The sequence below is a fragment of the Ruditapes philippinarum genome, unplaced genomic scaffold (genome assembly GCF_026571515.1).
Source record: "Ruditapes philippinarum isolate M1 unplaced genomic scaffold, ASM2657151v2 ctg3029_1_1_1_1, whole genome shotgun sequence".
In the NCBI taxonomy this organism is placed as follows: domain Eukaryota; kingdom Metazoa; phylum Mollusca; class Bivalvia; order Venerida; family Veneridae; genus Ruditapes; species Ruditapes philippinarum.
The window spans coordinates 27,687-41,589 of NW_026854421.1; the positions used below are offsets into that span (position 1 = coordinate 27,687).

The 13,903-nt window shown below is 34.7% G+C and overlaps 1 protein-coding gene and 1 long non-coding RNA gene across 2 annotated transcripts in view; both read left to right on the forward strand.

The window, feature by feature from the left end:
* Positions 1–13,903, forward strand: part of LOC132740080 (plexin-B3-like) — a gene marked incomplete at its 3' end in the record, with an annotated part of 57,193 nt that overhangs the window by 2,861 nt on the left and 40,429 nt on the right. The window contains 2 exon segments of the mRNA XM_060727941.1: positions 2,814–2,968; positions 4,850–5,025. Coding sequence (XP_060583924.1) covers positions 2,814–2,968; positions 4,850–5,025 — 331 coding nt within the window.
* LOC132740079 (uncharacterized) lies at positions 12,352–13,531 on the forward strand. The gene is made up of 2 exons (XR_009627099.1): positions 12,352–13,062; positions 13,312–13,531. It is a non-coding gene; the product is annotated as an uncharacterized LOC132740079 (long non-coding RNA).

A 13,903-nucleotide genomic window follows, 5' to 3' on the forward strand; every position in this document is an offset into this window, starting at 1 on the left:
CTTTGGTAGTGTTTTATCAAGTTTGCTCATATTAATTTGATTGGCCTATTTTAGGGGCCACTAAAGCTTAAAATAGAAATACCATTAAATGTCTATTTCTACAGAACTAATTGATGGATGATCACCAAACTTTGTCTGAAGCTTTGTTGGGTAGTCATTTATCAAGTTTGCTAATATTATTTTGATTGGCCCTTTTTAGGGGCCTGCAAAAGCTAAAAATAGAAATACCTTTAAATGTCTTCTCCTACTTTAAATGTCTTCTCCTACAGAACTAATGGATGGATGATCACCAAACTTTGTCTGTAGCATTCATGGGTAGTGTTTTATCAAGTTTGCTCATATGAATTTGATTGGCCCCTTTTAGGGGCCACTTAAGCTAAAAATAGAAATACCATTAAATGTCTATTTCTACAGAACTAATGGATGGATGATCACCAAACTATGTCTGTAGTATTGTTGGGTAGTCTTTTATCAAGTTTGCTCATATTATTTTGATTGGCCTCTTTTAGGGCGCTAAAATTGAAAATAAAAATACGTTTAAACATCTTCTCCTACAGAACTAATGAATGGATGATCACCAAACTTTGTCTGTAGCTTTTTTAACCAGGTTTTCCGAAGGAAAAAACTGGTTATTAGATTGAGGTATGTCGGCGGTCGGGCGGGCGGGCGGACGGGCGGGCGGGCGTAAACAATTTCTTCTGTGCGCAACTCCTCCTACATTTCTCAACGGATTTTGACCAAACTTTCACACAGAAGCTTTGTCATCAAGTGCCCTGGCGCATATTGTCGGGGTTTGCGATTAGATAATATTTGACCTAATTATGGCCCTTTGTTTTTTTTTTCCTTATATAAAATATATAGTGAACAATTTCTTCTGTGCGCAACTCCTCCTACATTTCTCAACGGATTTTGACCAAACTTTCTCAGAAGCTTTGTCATCAAGTGCCCTGACACATATTGCCAGGGTTTTGCAATTGGTATATATTTGACCTAATTATGGCCCTTTGTTTTTTTTCCTTATATAGAATATATAGTGAACAATTTCTTCTGTGCGCAACTCCTCCTACATTTCTCAACGGATTTTGACCAAACTTTCTTAGAAGCTTTGTTATCAAGTGCCTGGCACATATTGTCAGGGTTTTGTGATTGGATAATATTTGACCGAATTATGGCCCTTTGTATATTTTTTCCTTATACAGAATATATAGAGAACAATTTCTTCTGTGCTCAACTCCTCCTACATTTCTCAACGGATTTTGACCAAACTTTCTTAGAAGCTTTGTTTTCAAGTGCCTGGCACATATTGTCGGGGTTTTGTGATTGGATAATATTTGACCGAATTATGGCCCTTTGTATATTTTTTCCTTATACAGAATATATAGTGAACAATTTCTACAGTGCGCAACTTCTCCTACATTTCTCAATGGATTTTGACCAAACTTTCACAGAAGCTTTGTCATCAAGTGCCCTGGCGCTCACTAAATTCCCATGTTTCTTCCAAGACATCATTCAAGTATTTTTTTAAAATTGTGAACATACTTTTCTTGATATCGCACAAAACACCACAATGCAAAAATTAAGCAAAAATAAAGTACTGTTTACCTTTCTAAAACATTTGGGAAAAAAAGGCGAATAGACAACATAAAATTTCTCAATCATTTTTGTTTGAGGAATATTAAAAAAGCCATAATTCCTCCTAAAAGTTCAATTAAAAACAAATGCCCCTTCATGACAAAGCTTCTGTGAAATATTTTGCTGAAAACCTGGTTGCATCGCATTGCGATGTTCCTTGTTGGGTAATCTATTATCAAGTTTGCTCACATTAATTTGATTGGCCCCTTTTAGGGACCGCTAAAGCTAAAAATAGAAAACCTTTAAACATCTTCTACTTCAGAACCAATTGATGGATGATCACCAAACTTTGTTTGTAGCAATCTTGGGTACTCTTTTATCAAGTTTGCTTATATTAATTTGATTAGTCCCTTTTCGGGGCCACTAAAGCTAAAAATAGAAAAAAAAACCTTCGAACATCATTTCCTACTGAAATAATTGATTATGATAGATGATCACCAAACTTTGTAGCATTCTTAGGTAGTCTTTTTATCATGTTTGGTCATATTAATTTGATTATCCCCGTTTAAGCTAAAGCTTAAATGCCCCAGGTCATGGCATTTCTTCAAATTATTGTTTAAACATATTCTTTGCTCAAATTTAATATTAGAATATATTGACATTCCAACACTGAAAAGCAGTGTTTCTGGTGAGCGACTCAGGGCCATCATGGCCCTCTTCTCTTGTTTTGATAATATAGAGTTTTAACTTGCCTTTTAGACTTACTAAACAAAGTGGTATAATGGTATAAAGCAAGGTTTTGGTTCTATTTTAATTCAGTTGCCTATTTGAGAGGGAGAGATTCTGGTATCTAAAGTTTCTGAACTAGTTATGTGTGAAAGTTTTAATATGATATTAAAATTGATTGTATGACTTAATCTACCACAATATTTTAGTTTTTCCTTAATTATTGTGTCACAGGGTGAGAAAATTGTGCAGCTTTACCAGGACTGGAACCCGGAACCCTCGGAATACAGTTCCACGGCTATACGTACTAAGCTATTGGGCTGCATACACATTTTCTCCCCTAATTAGTGAACAGTTCTGAACACAGTGACATACTCTGCTGCTATATTGAAATTCGTCCTCGAATTTCACAGAGTTATAGAGAAATGTAAATTAAAGTGAACCGTGACTGTAAATTAAACTGAACCGTGACAATTGCATGAAGTAATGTCATTTTTTCTTCTTCTAATTTTCAGTTACAGTATACAGTTGTGACAATCTTGCTAAAGACTGCAGTCATTGTAAAGGTTTGAACACTTCACGATATAAATGTAGATGGTGTCCTAATAGTTGCCAACATATAAAAACCTGCAGCAGCCATAAGGCTTGTCCAGCTCCATTTATAGAAAAGGTACAGTCTTGTATGATTTATTCTACTAAATTTGTTGTTGTTATTTTATATCTTAAAAGTGATGCTCTTAGTAACTGAGTGGTCTGTCTGTCAGTTTACCTTGTTCTTTTACTTTTTTTTCTGCATGCAATCTTAAGTTCAATTTGTACCAATGGCTTCTAACTATACAAATGCTTGTGAGGATATATCCTTTTTTTAAGCCTTAACAACAGTTGAAACTATGTTGTGTTTATAGGAACAATGAACTTTCTTTTTATATGCCCGAAAAAATTTCGGGCATTTTATGTTATACCCCCTTGCGTCCGTAGTTAAGTAAAGAACAAAAACTCATAGAATTCATATTGTGAGCTATTTTTTGTTTTTTTGAGCTAAATTCAGCTTATGAACAGGTGTAGTTTATGAGCTTATTTGCCTCTTAAATATCAAAAGTTGGTATATCTGTCCGTCCGTTAGCAATTTGGTTTCCGGAGCATAACTTAAGTTCCATTTGGCGCACAATTTTCAAACTTAATAGGATGATTGTCCATATTGGGTAGAAGACCCCTATTGATTTTGGGGTCACAAGGTCAAAGGTCAAGGTCACTATTACCTTAAAACTGAAAACAGTTTCCAGAACATAACTTAAGTTCCATTTGGCCCACAGTGTTCAAACTTCATAGAATGATTGTCCATATTGGGAAGAAGACCCCTATTGATTTTGGGGTCTCAAGGTCAAAGGTCAAGGTCACTATCACCTTAAAACTGAAAACAGTATCTGGAGCATAACTTAAAATCCATTTGGCCCACAATATTCAAACTTCATAGGATGACTGTCCATATTTGGTAGAAGACCCCTATTGATTTTGGGGTCACAAGGTCAAAGTTCAAGGTCACTAATTACCTTAAAACTGAAAACAGTTTCCAGAATATAACTTAAATTCCATTTGGCCCAAAGTGTTCAAACTTCATAGGATGATTGTCCATATTGGGTAGAAGACCCCTAGTGATTTTGGGGTCACAAGGTCAAAGGTCAAGGTCATTATTACTTTAAAACTGAAAACAGTTTCAATACCCTAACTTAAGTTACATTTGGCCCACAGTGTCAAACTTCATAGGATGATTGTCTATATCGAGTAGAACACCCCTACAGATTTTGGGGTCACAACATCAAAGTTCAAGGTCACTATTACCTTAAAACTGAAAACAGTTTCCGGAGCATAACTAAAGTTCCATTTGGCCCACAATATTCAAACTTCATATAGGAGTATTGCTGTTTGAAGGAGGTAATACTTTATTTAATTTCCATGTCTTACAAATGCTTCATCCTTAATAAAAAAACAAAACATTTCGGGCATATAGGCCTAGTAGTGCTCTTGTTCATCTGTCACATGGTGGTGTCAGAAATTTAAAAGTGGTGTGGATTCAATGAAAGATACACCTCATGCAAGCATGTTGGACTTTTTCATAGTGGATTTAAAGGCCTCTAGAATTTTGGTTTTCCGATCAAATAGGGCAAAGGGGTCATTTTCCACTGTTAATTAATAATTATTCTGGAAACATTGACTGATTTGAAATAATTGGTCTATACCGGCATCAAATGGAACATTTATCTAAAAAAATTATTTTTAGTCCCGTCATGTCAAAAAACCTCAGTGGATTCCCTTTAACATTAATGAAAAATTGCCTTTATGCCAAACTGAATTTCGATTTGAGGACAATTTTCTTTGACAGCTTTGTATGATCTTTTGTATTCCTGAGCATTGTTGTATAAAACAGCTATGGTGACCAGAAAGATGTAAACATTGAATTTATCAAATTAAGTAAAATAATTTGTGTTTGAAAAGTCATGTAATGACTCATTTCGTGTTTAAAATAGGATGAAATTTGTATTTTTTATTGCAGATATCACCAAGTGATGGACCTGTTGGTGGTAATACTACTGTAACAATAAATGGAACAAATTTGGGAACTACATTGTCTCAGATAGATAGTGTTAAAATTGGCACATATACATGTAATGTAAGCACAAGCATAAGTTTTCCTGAAAACGATGATTTTGAATTAGATGTTCCAAATAGGTGAGTATTATATTTCAATAGGTTTCTGTACCTTGACATTTTTAGCTCACCTGAGCACAACATGCTCATGATGAGCTATTGTGATCCACCACCGTTTGTGCCCAGTCGTCTTGCATTGTCAACAATTACTTTAAACATCTCTGAAACCAATGACTGCACAGTATCCAAACTTTATAGGAATGATCCCTGGATGGTTCCCTTTTGAAGTTGTTCAAACAATTCTAGTCTATTGCATAAGTAGGTCACAGGGCCAAGAAAGGAGTTTCAGAAATGCAAATTTTAAAAATCTTCTATTCTGAAAGTACAAGGCCCAGTGTTTTGATATTAAGTATACAGTAGATCTTCTACCAAAGTTTTTTTACAAATTTTGTCCTTGGTGTCCAAATTGGCCCCGCCTAGGGCGTTAAATATTTTCCTTATATGTATAAAGTAAAAACTTAAAAAATCTTCTCTGAATTGACAAAGTCAAGAGGTTATATATTTGGCATGAAACATTGTGTTGTGGACCTCTACCAAGATTGTTCAAATAATAGACCCCAGGTCAAAATTGGCCCCACCCCAGGGTCATTGATTTTCATTTTGTTAAGTATAGTAAAAATAGCTATTATAGGAGAAAGTAAGAGCTTAGATCCCCTTCTGGGTAGAAGGGAGGGATAAAAGGAATCCGTCTGTCTGCGTGACCGAATAAGTATAGGTGGCTATCTAACTGTTAACAGAAAAAAAGAGAACAACAGAGTTCATTCCGTAACAATAGAGTAAGAAGCCAATGGCCTACTATTAAACAAAAGAAAATAACAAAAGAAATGGCCCCTTATTCCAATTGGCAGGACATCCAGCTGTCTGTTTGGCCGGAGGTCAGTCCATCTGTAATACTTTCTTCCCCACTCAATAACTTTTTAACCACAGAAATGTTTTTGATATAACAACTGATCACTTTTATGAGATGATGTGCAGAGTGCAATAATTGGGTTGCTACCCCAGGGTCAAGGTCACACCTAAAGGTGAAGTGTTAAAAAGTCTACATTTCGTGTCTGCTCCATAACATTTAAATCACTGCAATAGTTTTAAGATAACTTGGCAGATTTGATCACCATTATGACATTAGGTGCAGAACCCAACATCAAGGTTGCTACCCCCAAGGTCAAGGTTAAATGTTCTCCTTAACTTTTTGACTTTACAGAAGGCACAAAAAATTACTATCATGAGACTATGTGCTTATAATATGCATAGTACAATATCAAGGTCATGGTTGGTTAACGGTCAGGAAATACACATTCATGTCCGCTGCAGAAGGGGATTTATCTGTCTTTCAGACGGTCTTGTTTAAATTAAAGCCTTTGTGTCAAAATTTTGGCATGCCCAAGGGGACACAGCTAATTTTTTTGTCCTTTGATGTACAGCCATAAAATTTGGAACATGTGCACAGTGTGAGATGCAGCATTGAAGACATTGTTCTCAAAAACGTTAACGCAGAAACGAGAACAGTGACCTTAAATTTATTTTCTCTTAAAATGTTTGTTATCATAATAATTTTTCTAACAACATGCCAAGTTTAAAGAAATTCTATTTTGCTTATATGACTACATGTATATGAATACTCCCAAAAACTTGAAACTGGGCGCATCAAAGCAATGTCGCAACACAGCTGTAAGTGTCAAGTTTCATAACTCTTACAGTAAGACAGAACTATGCCCCCAAAAAAACTTAAATATATCCAAAACAATGTACCAAAGTGGCTATTGCTTTATTATTAATCAATGAATTGTCTTGATACTTGGACATAACAATATTTAGAATGTTCCTTCAAATTGACCAGACTGACTTTGAATTTTGGGTGTAGAGAGTCATGAAATTTGATATCAGATGACCAAAATATTGACCTAGTGATTTACTTTCTTGTTTTGATTTACAGCTATGGGACTAGGAACATGTATATAGTACACATTTCAGAATATATTTTGCATGAAGTATGGTCTAGTGACCAACATCGTTCAAAGTCTTTTAATAAACACTAGTAATTAACACTAGCTGTCCCTGCTTTTACACAAAAACAGTCTGTCCTCAGGTGAGTGCTCTTGGGCCATGGCCCCCTTGTTTATATACTGATTAACTTCATTTTTAGACAAAACATTCTTTGAGATAATGCCTTCATATACAGTCATCGAATTAAGCACTAGCCCGGTGGCCCATGGCCAGTGAAAATTATTTCGGTCCAGTGTAAATTTTAAGAAAATTTAGTTAAATATATAGAAATATAAATTTATAACTGGAATTTGGGCCTCTGCATATATATCAAACTCAACAATTTATTTGACTCATGTATCAAATTATTGAATTTTCACTGATTTCTGCTATAGTTGACTGTAACTTTGTAATTGGTTAATGAATTATCTTCAAAATAACCCTTTGCTTATATTTCTTAACTTTGTCATTTATTTATTGAAATGATCCATACATGATTTTTAGCTCAATTTTTATTATTTTTTTTTTTTTTTGAAAAAAAAAAAAAGTAGAGGTATTGTTAAATTCCTGGCGGCGTTGCCTCAAACTTGTACCTTGATCATAACTTTTTAAGTTCTTGGTGTATTTTCTTCATACTTGGCCACAACTACTCTTGGGATAAGACCTTTGACCAGACTAACCTTGACCTTCATCCATAAATAACCTTGACCTTCAAGGTCAAATGTCCAAATTTTGCTTGTTTGACTATAACTTTGTTATTTTTGAATGGATTGTCTTGAAACTTGAATATAGTAATCTTCAGAGCAGCTCTTTAAGTGAACCAGACAGACTTTGACCTTCACTCATAAATGACTTATCACTTGCCCCTCACCGCTGTGGGTTCGAATCCCTACAGGGACTTTGGATTCTTTCATGTGAGGAAGCTATCCAGCTAGCTTACGGAACGTCGGTGGTTCTACTCAGGTGCCCGTTCGTGCCTGAAATAATGCAAGGAAGGGCACCTGAGGTCTTCCTCCACCAGTAAAGCTGGAACGTCGCGATATGACCTGTACTGTGTCGATGTGACGTAAAACCCAAAACAAACAAACAAACAAACATAAATGACTTTGACTTTGAAGGTCAAATTATTCTGTGGTCGAGGGGTTAGTGTTGATGACTTCTAATCCAGTTACCTCTCTGGCGTGGTTTCGATTCCCTGGAGATGCTTTGGTAGTTTAGCACAGAGGAAGGTAGTCTAGTACTGGTGTAACTCTCCAGGAGATATCAACATGAAACATTGTAGGTAGATATATCTCAATGGGTAGATGTGCAGTGCACAAGAATCATAACTCTGCCTTGCCTAATTCTGGAGTTATTGCCCTTTGTTTATTTTTACTTTTTGAAGTTGTCTGGGACATAACTCGAAAATCATAAGAGATATCATCAAGAAACTTTGTAGGTTGATAGATCACATTGATTAGAAGTGCAGTGCAAAGAACAGTAACTCTGCCTTGCCTAATTTTGGAATTATTGCACTTTGAACTTTTTCCAGGGACATTACTCTGAAACTACAAGAGGTGTACTTTCCTGTGTCCAAAACCTATTTGGGGAGCATTACCCGGCTCAAACAGGGCTCTTGTTTTGGCTGTAACTGGCTGTAACTTTGTTATTATTGAATGGATTGGCTTCATATTATAACATAACATTCTTTAGGATAAGACCTCCATGTTTATCCAACTCAAATTGACCTTGGCTCTTTAAAGATATTGACTATTGAATTTTCACTGATTTGTGCATTTATTGACTATATATATATGTATATTTATAAATACAGTAAAAACCCGCTTTACAACCACCCAGTTTTCTAGACCAACCCACTAATAAGAATGATCCGATTTTTTATGCCCCGGGCATATAGTCATTGAACCGTCTGTCTGTACGAGGTTAACTAGAACGGCAAGTTGGATTTTTCTTAAGTTCTACCTGTACCAATGGCTTCATAATTTACACACTTACTTATCCATACAAAGTATATGATCTGGGCAAGTTAAATAACTATGGCTTCCATTTGCACCAAGTTATGGCCCTTTTCAGCACTTAGAAAATGAATAATGGTTAACCTAAACCGGCAAGTTGGAAATATCTTATGTTCTTAATGGCTTAATAATTTTCACACTTACTTATCAATACAATGTACATGATATTGCCAAGTTATATAAATGTGCCATCCATTTTCCCAGTAATTTCCCTTTTTATCACTTTGAAAATAGGGCTTTGTATGGTTAACCTATTCCGCCAAGTTGGATTTATCAATAAATTTCACCTAATTACATAATTTATTTAATGATATCTTTCATATTTGGTAGGTGGATACCTTTAACGGTCCTCTAATTTTTTATGGCGTTAGGCGTCTCTAGGTCAAGGTCAAGGTCACTTGTGTAAAAAAATAAATCTAAACATTTATGCTCATACAGCCTTTATTTTTAAGTTAATGTCTTTCATGTTTATAATAGTCATACCAAGGGAGGTCCTCTTCCTTTTCCTTTAGTAAGGGGTCATTTAGGTCAAGGTCACCAATGTCAAAAATAGATTTTTTACACCTTTACAGGTGTATTAACCTTATTCTATCGACAGATGTCTTGTATATTTTGTAGGAACATAAAATTCAGGTATTTTCATTTGGATGGAGGTAGGGGTCAGTTGGGTCAAGGTCACCAGTGCTAAAAATAGATTTTTACACTTTTGCTCATACAGCTTTTATTTCTTGACAGATTTGTATTATAACTGGTAGGAAGATAACTTACATGGTATTCTTCCTTTGGATGGAGTTAGGGGTCAGTTGGGTCAAGGTCAACAGTGCTAAAAATAGAATTTTTACACTAGACCATACAGCCTTTATTTATTGACAGATTTATTTCATATTTGGTAGGAAAATAACTTGCATGATATTCTTCCTTTTGATAGAGGTAGGGGTCAGTTGGTCAAGGTCAAGGGTGCCAATTACAGATTTCTACACATGATTGGTTTTCTTCCATACAAATAAGCTTCTTCACTCTCTAAAGTTGAATTATTGACAACAGTGAGTGCGGGGGCATTTGTGTTTATCAAACATAGATTCTTCTTTTATTCTGGTCTCCAACATTCTTTTTAGACCAATCCGTTTTTCATAATACGACCAGTAAATGAACCTTTCCAGTGTTTACAGTTTTATGTAAATTGGCCAACTTGTTATCCAATTGCTACACTGAGATAATACATAGTCACTGCGGTTGACCTGGTTTGCACAAAAGAACACATGGTTATGTTTGTGATTCTGTTTATGAGCGGTTGACCTAGCAATGATTGGAAAAGGTGTGGTTAAATGTTCCGCTACGAAAAACTGGAAAGGTCCATTCAGTCCAGTTTCTTAAATTCTGTACATTTGAAAACCCATAAATATGACCATGGGCACTTTCTCACCTTGATATTGATGTGCATGTATATTGCTGAAATCCTCTTTACACGTGATGTAAACAACAACAGTTGTCCTAGTTTTACAACATTTAACAACATCTAATTTATGGCAGAGGTCACCTGGTTAGTTTGTATCAAACCCTCTTGCCAACAATTTTTTAATTTCACCCCTTTAATGTTATAATTTTTAAATTAATTTATTTGTTTGCTTTTAGAAAAAGTGAAAAGGTCAAGCATTGCCCCTGCCCAGCGATGGCTCTTGTTTTTATGTTTATTGTAGCTTTTATATATTGAAAACATATTTATGTGATAACGACAGGCTTGGGGCCATTACTTTGCAAAAGGAATGCATTCCATTACCATTACTTTGGGGTTCAGTGCAGTACCAGTACCATTACTTGATTTTGGGCATGTAATGCAGTATCATTACCATTACTTTTGAGCATAAGACAATTTCTTTTTGCCAAGCTAAGATGTTGTGTAGCATATATTTACAAAAAATCAAACTAATCATGTACATTTGTTACATATATTATTAAATTTCTAAATATTCATCTCTGTGTTTAACCTTTACATAAAAATACAACCAAACTGAATTTGCTTAAAGTTGTATTTTAAGTCAGTAATAGTGACTATGCATTTTGTGATAATTAGTCTGGCACATGACAGCTTGACATAATGTAACAATGAAAACTCCAAATAAGTGCTAATGTGCCCAATGGAAGACGAACAAAACCGCACACATCAAAACCCCACACCTTTAAATTTTATAGAGTGGACAAAACCCCACACCTAAATTTTATAGAGTGGACAAAACCCCACACCTTGAATTTTATAGAGTGGACAAAACCCCACACCTAAATTTTATAGAGTGGACAAAACCCCACACCTTGAATTTTATAGAGTGGACAAAACCCCACACCTTCAATTTTATATAGTGGACACAAACCAACACTTTATTACTATTATGTATAGACCTTTGACTGAAAATAAAGTAAGTGAAATTATTGACACCTTGAATAATTAATGCTAATTAAGATTAATGAATGTTTACCCTAAATTGGGGTTTTGTCCTACATCTGTGCCCAATAGTCAAACAAAGGCAAGTGTCAAATAGTAATTTTATCTTGCATGGTAGCAGGGCTTTTCATAAAGGTGTATAAAATACATGTATCATCATTTAATCCCCATTCTACACTGAACAATGTACATGCCTGCAAGTACAATAAATACTTATGTTATAAATCATTGCAGACATAAGTGAGAGGGGACATTGAATTTTCATGATTTTATATTTTATTTGACTGATTGAGGCCATCACAATTTTATCTTTTGTTCTTTGGATCATCCATACCATATATGATGTAGTAAGTTTGGTGAAGTAATGCATAGTAATGCACGTTCATTGCCTGAATTTTGCATTCCAGTACCATTACAAGTATTGATGCAAATTGGCATGCAGTATCATTACATTGCATTACACTCAACAAAAGTAATGCATTCCTACTGCATTACCATAACCAGTATCATTACCCCAAGCCTGGATAAGTACAGATCATATTGTGGTATATACGAGGGCTGTCCCATTGAGTCATGTACAACAGCGTTCAAATACAAAATACTCAACAGGCTTCTTAAAGATTTTTACTGATATTAAATATGCTATCGCTGAGTGAACATGCAAAAAATCAGCTATATATCATTTAATTTGATTACACAAAACAAGTTATATGACTATCTAATAACGCAATGCTGCCCACAATCCAATGTCAAAATTACACTACATGGTATTATTTCAATGTTTCTTTTTCCACAGTTTTTAACTTCTTTCACATGACCCTAACTGTCATTCAGCACTTAAAGCAAAAATTAATAACTATCTGCTTGGCTGTATCAACTATATGAAGTAAAAGATGCACTGTAATCATATACAGTACAGATATCGAGGAATGTGCAAATTCCTGCGAGTATCGAGTAATCTCAAAAAGCGTGACTCCGAGTGGATTATAAATTTCTCGGGTGAAAAAGAGTGACTCCGAGACAAAAACGAGTGACAATTTTGTCCGCGGGACTCCGTGAATCTCGGAGTCAAAAAGAGTGACTCCGAGAAAATAAGACTGATTTGGTACACGTATGCTTTATTTATTTATTTATTTATTAATATAATGCTCTACCTCTAAAATAAAATCCTTCAACGCATGTATTATTTATTCAAAATAACAATGTTGTCGAAAATTCTTCGTTGATGTAAAGTATCACAAGTGAAAACGAAAGTAGACACACTTGATTCATTAATTAATTAAAGGAAAGAATAACCGATGATTTCCCGCAATTCCCGTAACGCGCAGTGTCAAAAACCTATTTAATTTAGTATTCTAAAATAAGAAAATATAGATGAGCTTCTTTTTTGCATTGTTTATACAAATTTATAATTATTATGTAAGCAAAAAAAGAAGAAAAAAAAAGGAAATACATGGCAAAACAACCACGTGCTTAGGTCGATTCATTCCATTGACATACTATCGTAAGGGAAATTATACTTTGTACCAGAACTGAATAAAAAAACAACATTTTCTTTAAGACAGTTTACAAATTATTCTTCAGTGAAATGCATCTGCCTTGGAAAGTAAACTTCTGAAAAAGGTAATTTTATACTTTTAAGTCAGGCTTTTAGATAAATTGGTACCAGTTACATAAATGATACCAAACTGATTTCCATGTGAAGTACACGTACGTCTCCTTTTAATTGTTGGTTGATAAAAAATCCGTGAAATACGAGATGTAATACATCATTCCATACAATGCACTAGCCAAAACAGCGACACCCTATGTCGGCATGTACAGCCCTGCTTTTAATATTAATGTATTAATTTATTTTACTATTGCTTTCAGAACAATATAGTTCTAACAGAGTTAAGAAGTTCGATCTGCTAAGCAATTCTACCGATGTTGGCAGCACAAGAAAGGACATCATTAAGGAATTCATTTATGAAATTCTACCGATGTTTGCAGGGGGAAAACAACAGGCACTGCGTCGTCTCAAACATAAAACCATGAATTATAAAACAGCAACAAGAAAATTGAGATTGGCAGTGATTTTTAAAGGCATCCCGGTCTTTTTAAATCCACATACGTACATGTACAATGCATGCCCGCTTTCTGTGACGGTCAAATATGTTCATATGCTATAATAAAAATATTGTTTTAATTTATCGTCTATGAACAGTACATGTACGTGAAATCGGAAGTAGAATAATCTTTGTCAAAACTGTTTTTTATTTTTATAAAATGACATGATATAGACGATGTACACACCATAAACAAATAAAGCAAAAAGAAAAGGAAAACAAGCAAATAAAATGATCATTTTATTCTTTGCTGTTTTTATTTTTTGTCAATCTTTGTAAAGCTGATTACAGGTGAATGAATTACGGGAGCAGTGCACTAGGTAAGTTGAACGGCCTCTGTCAACTTGCAATTTGTT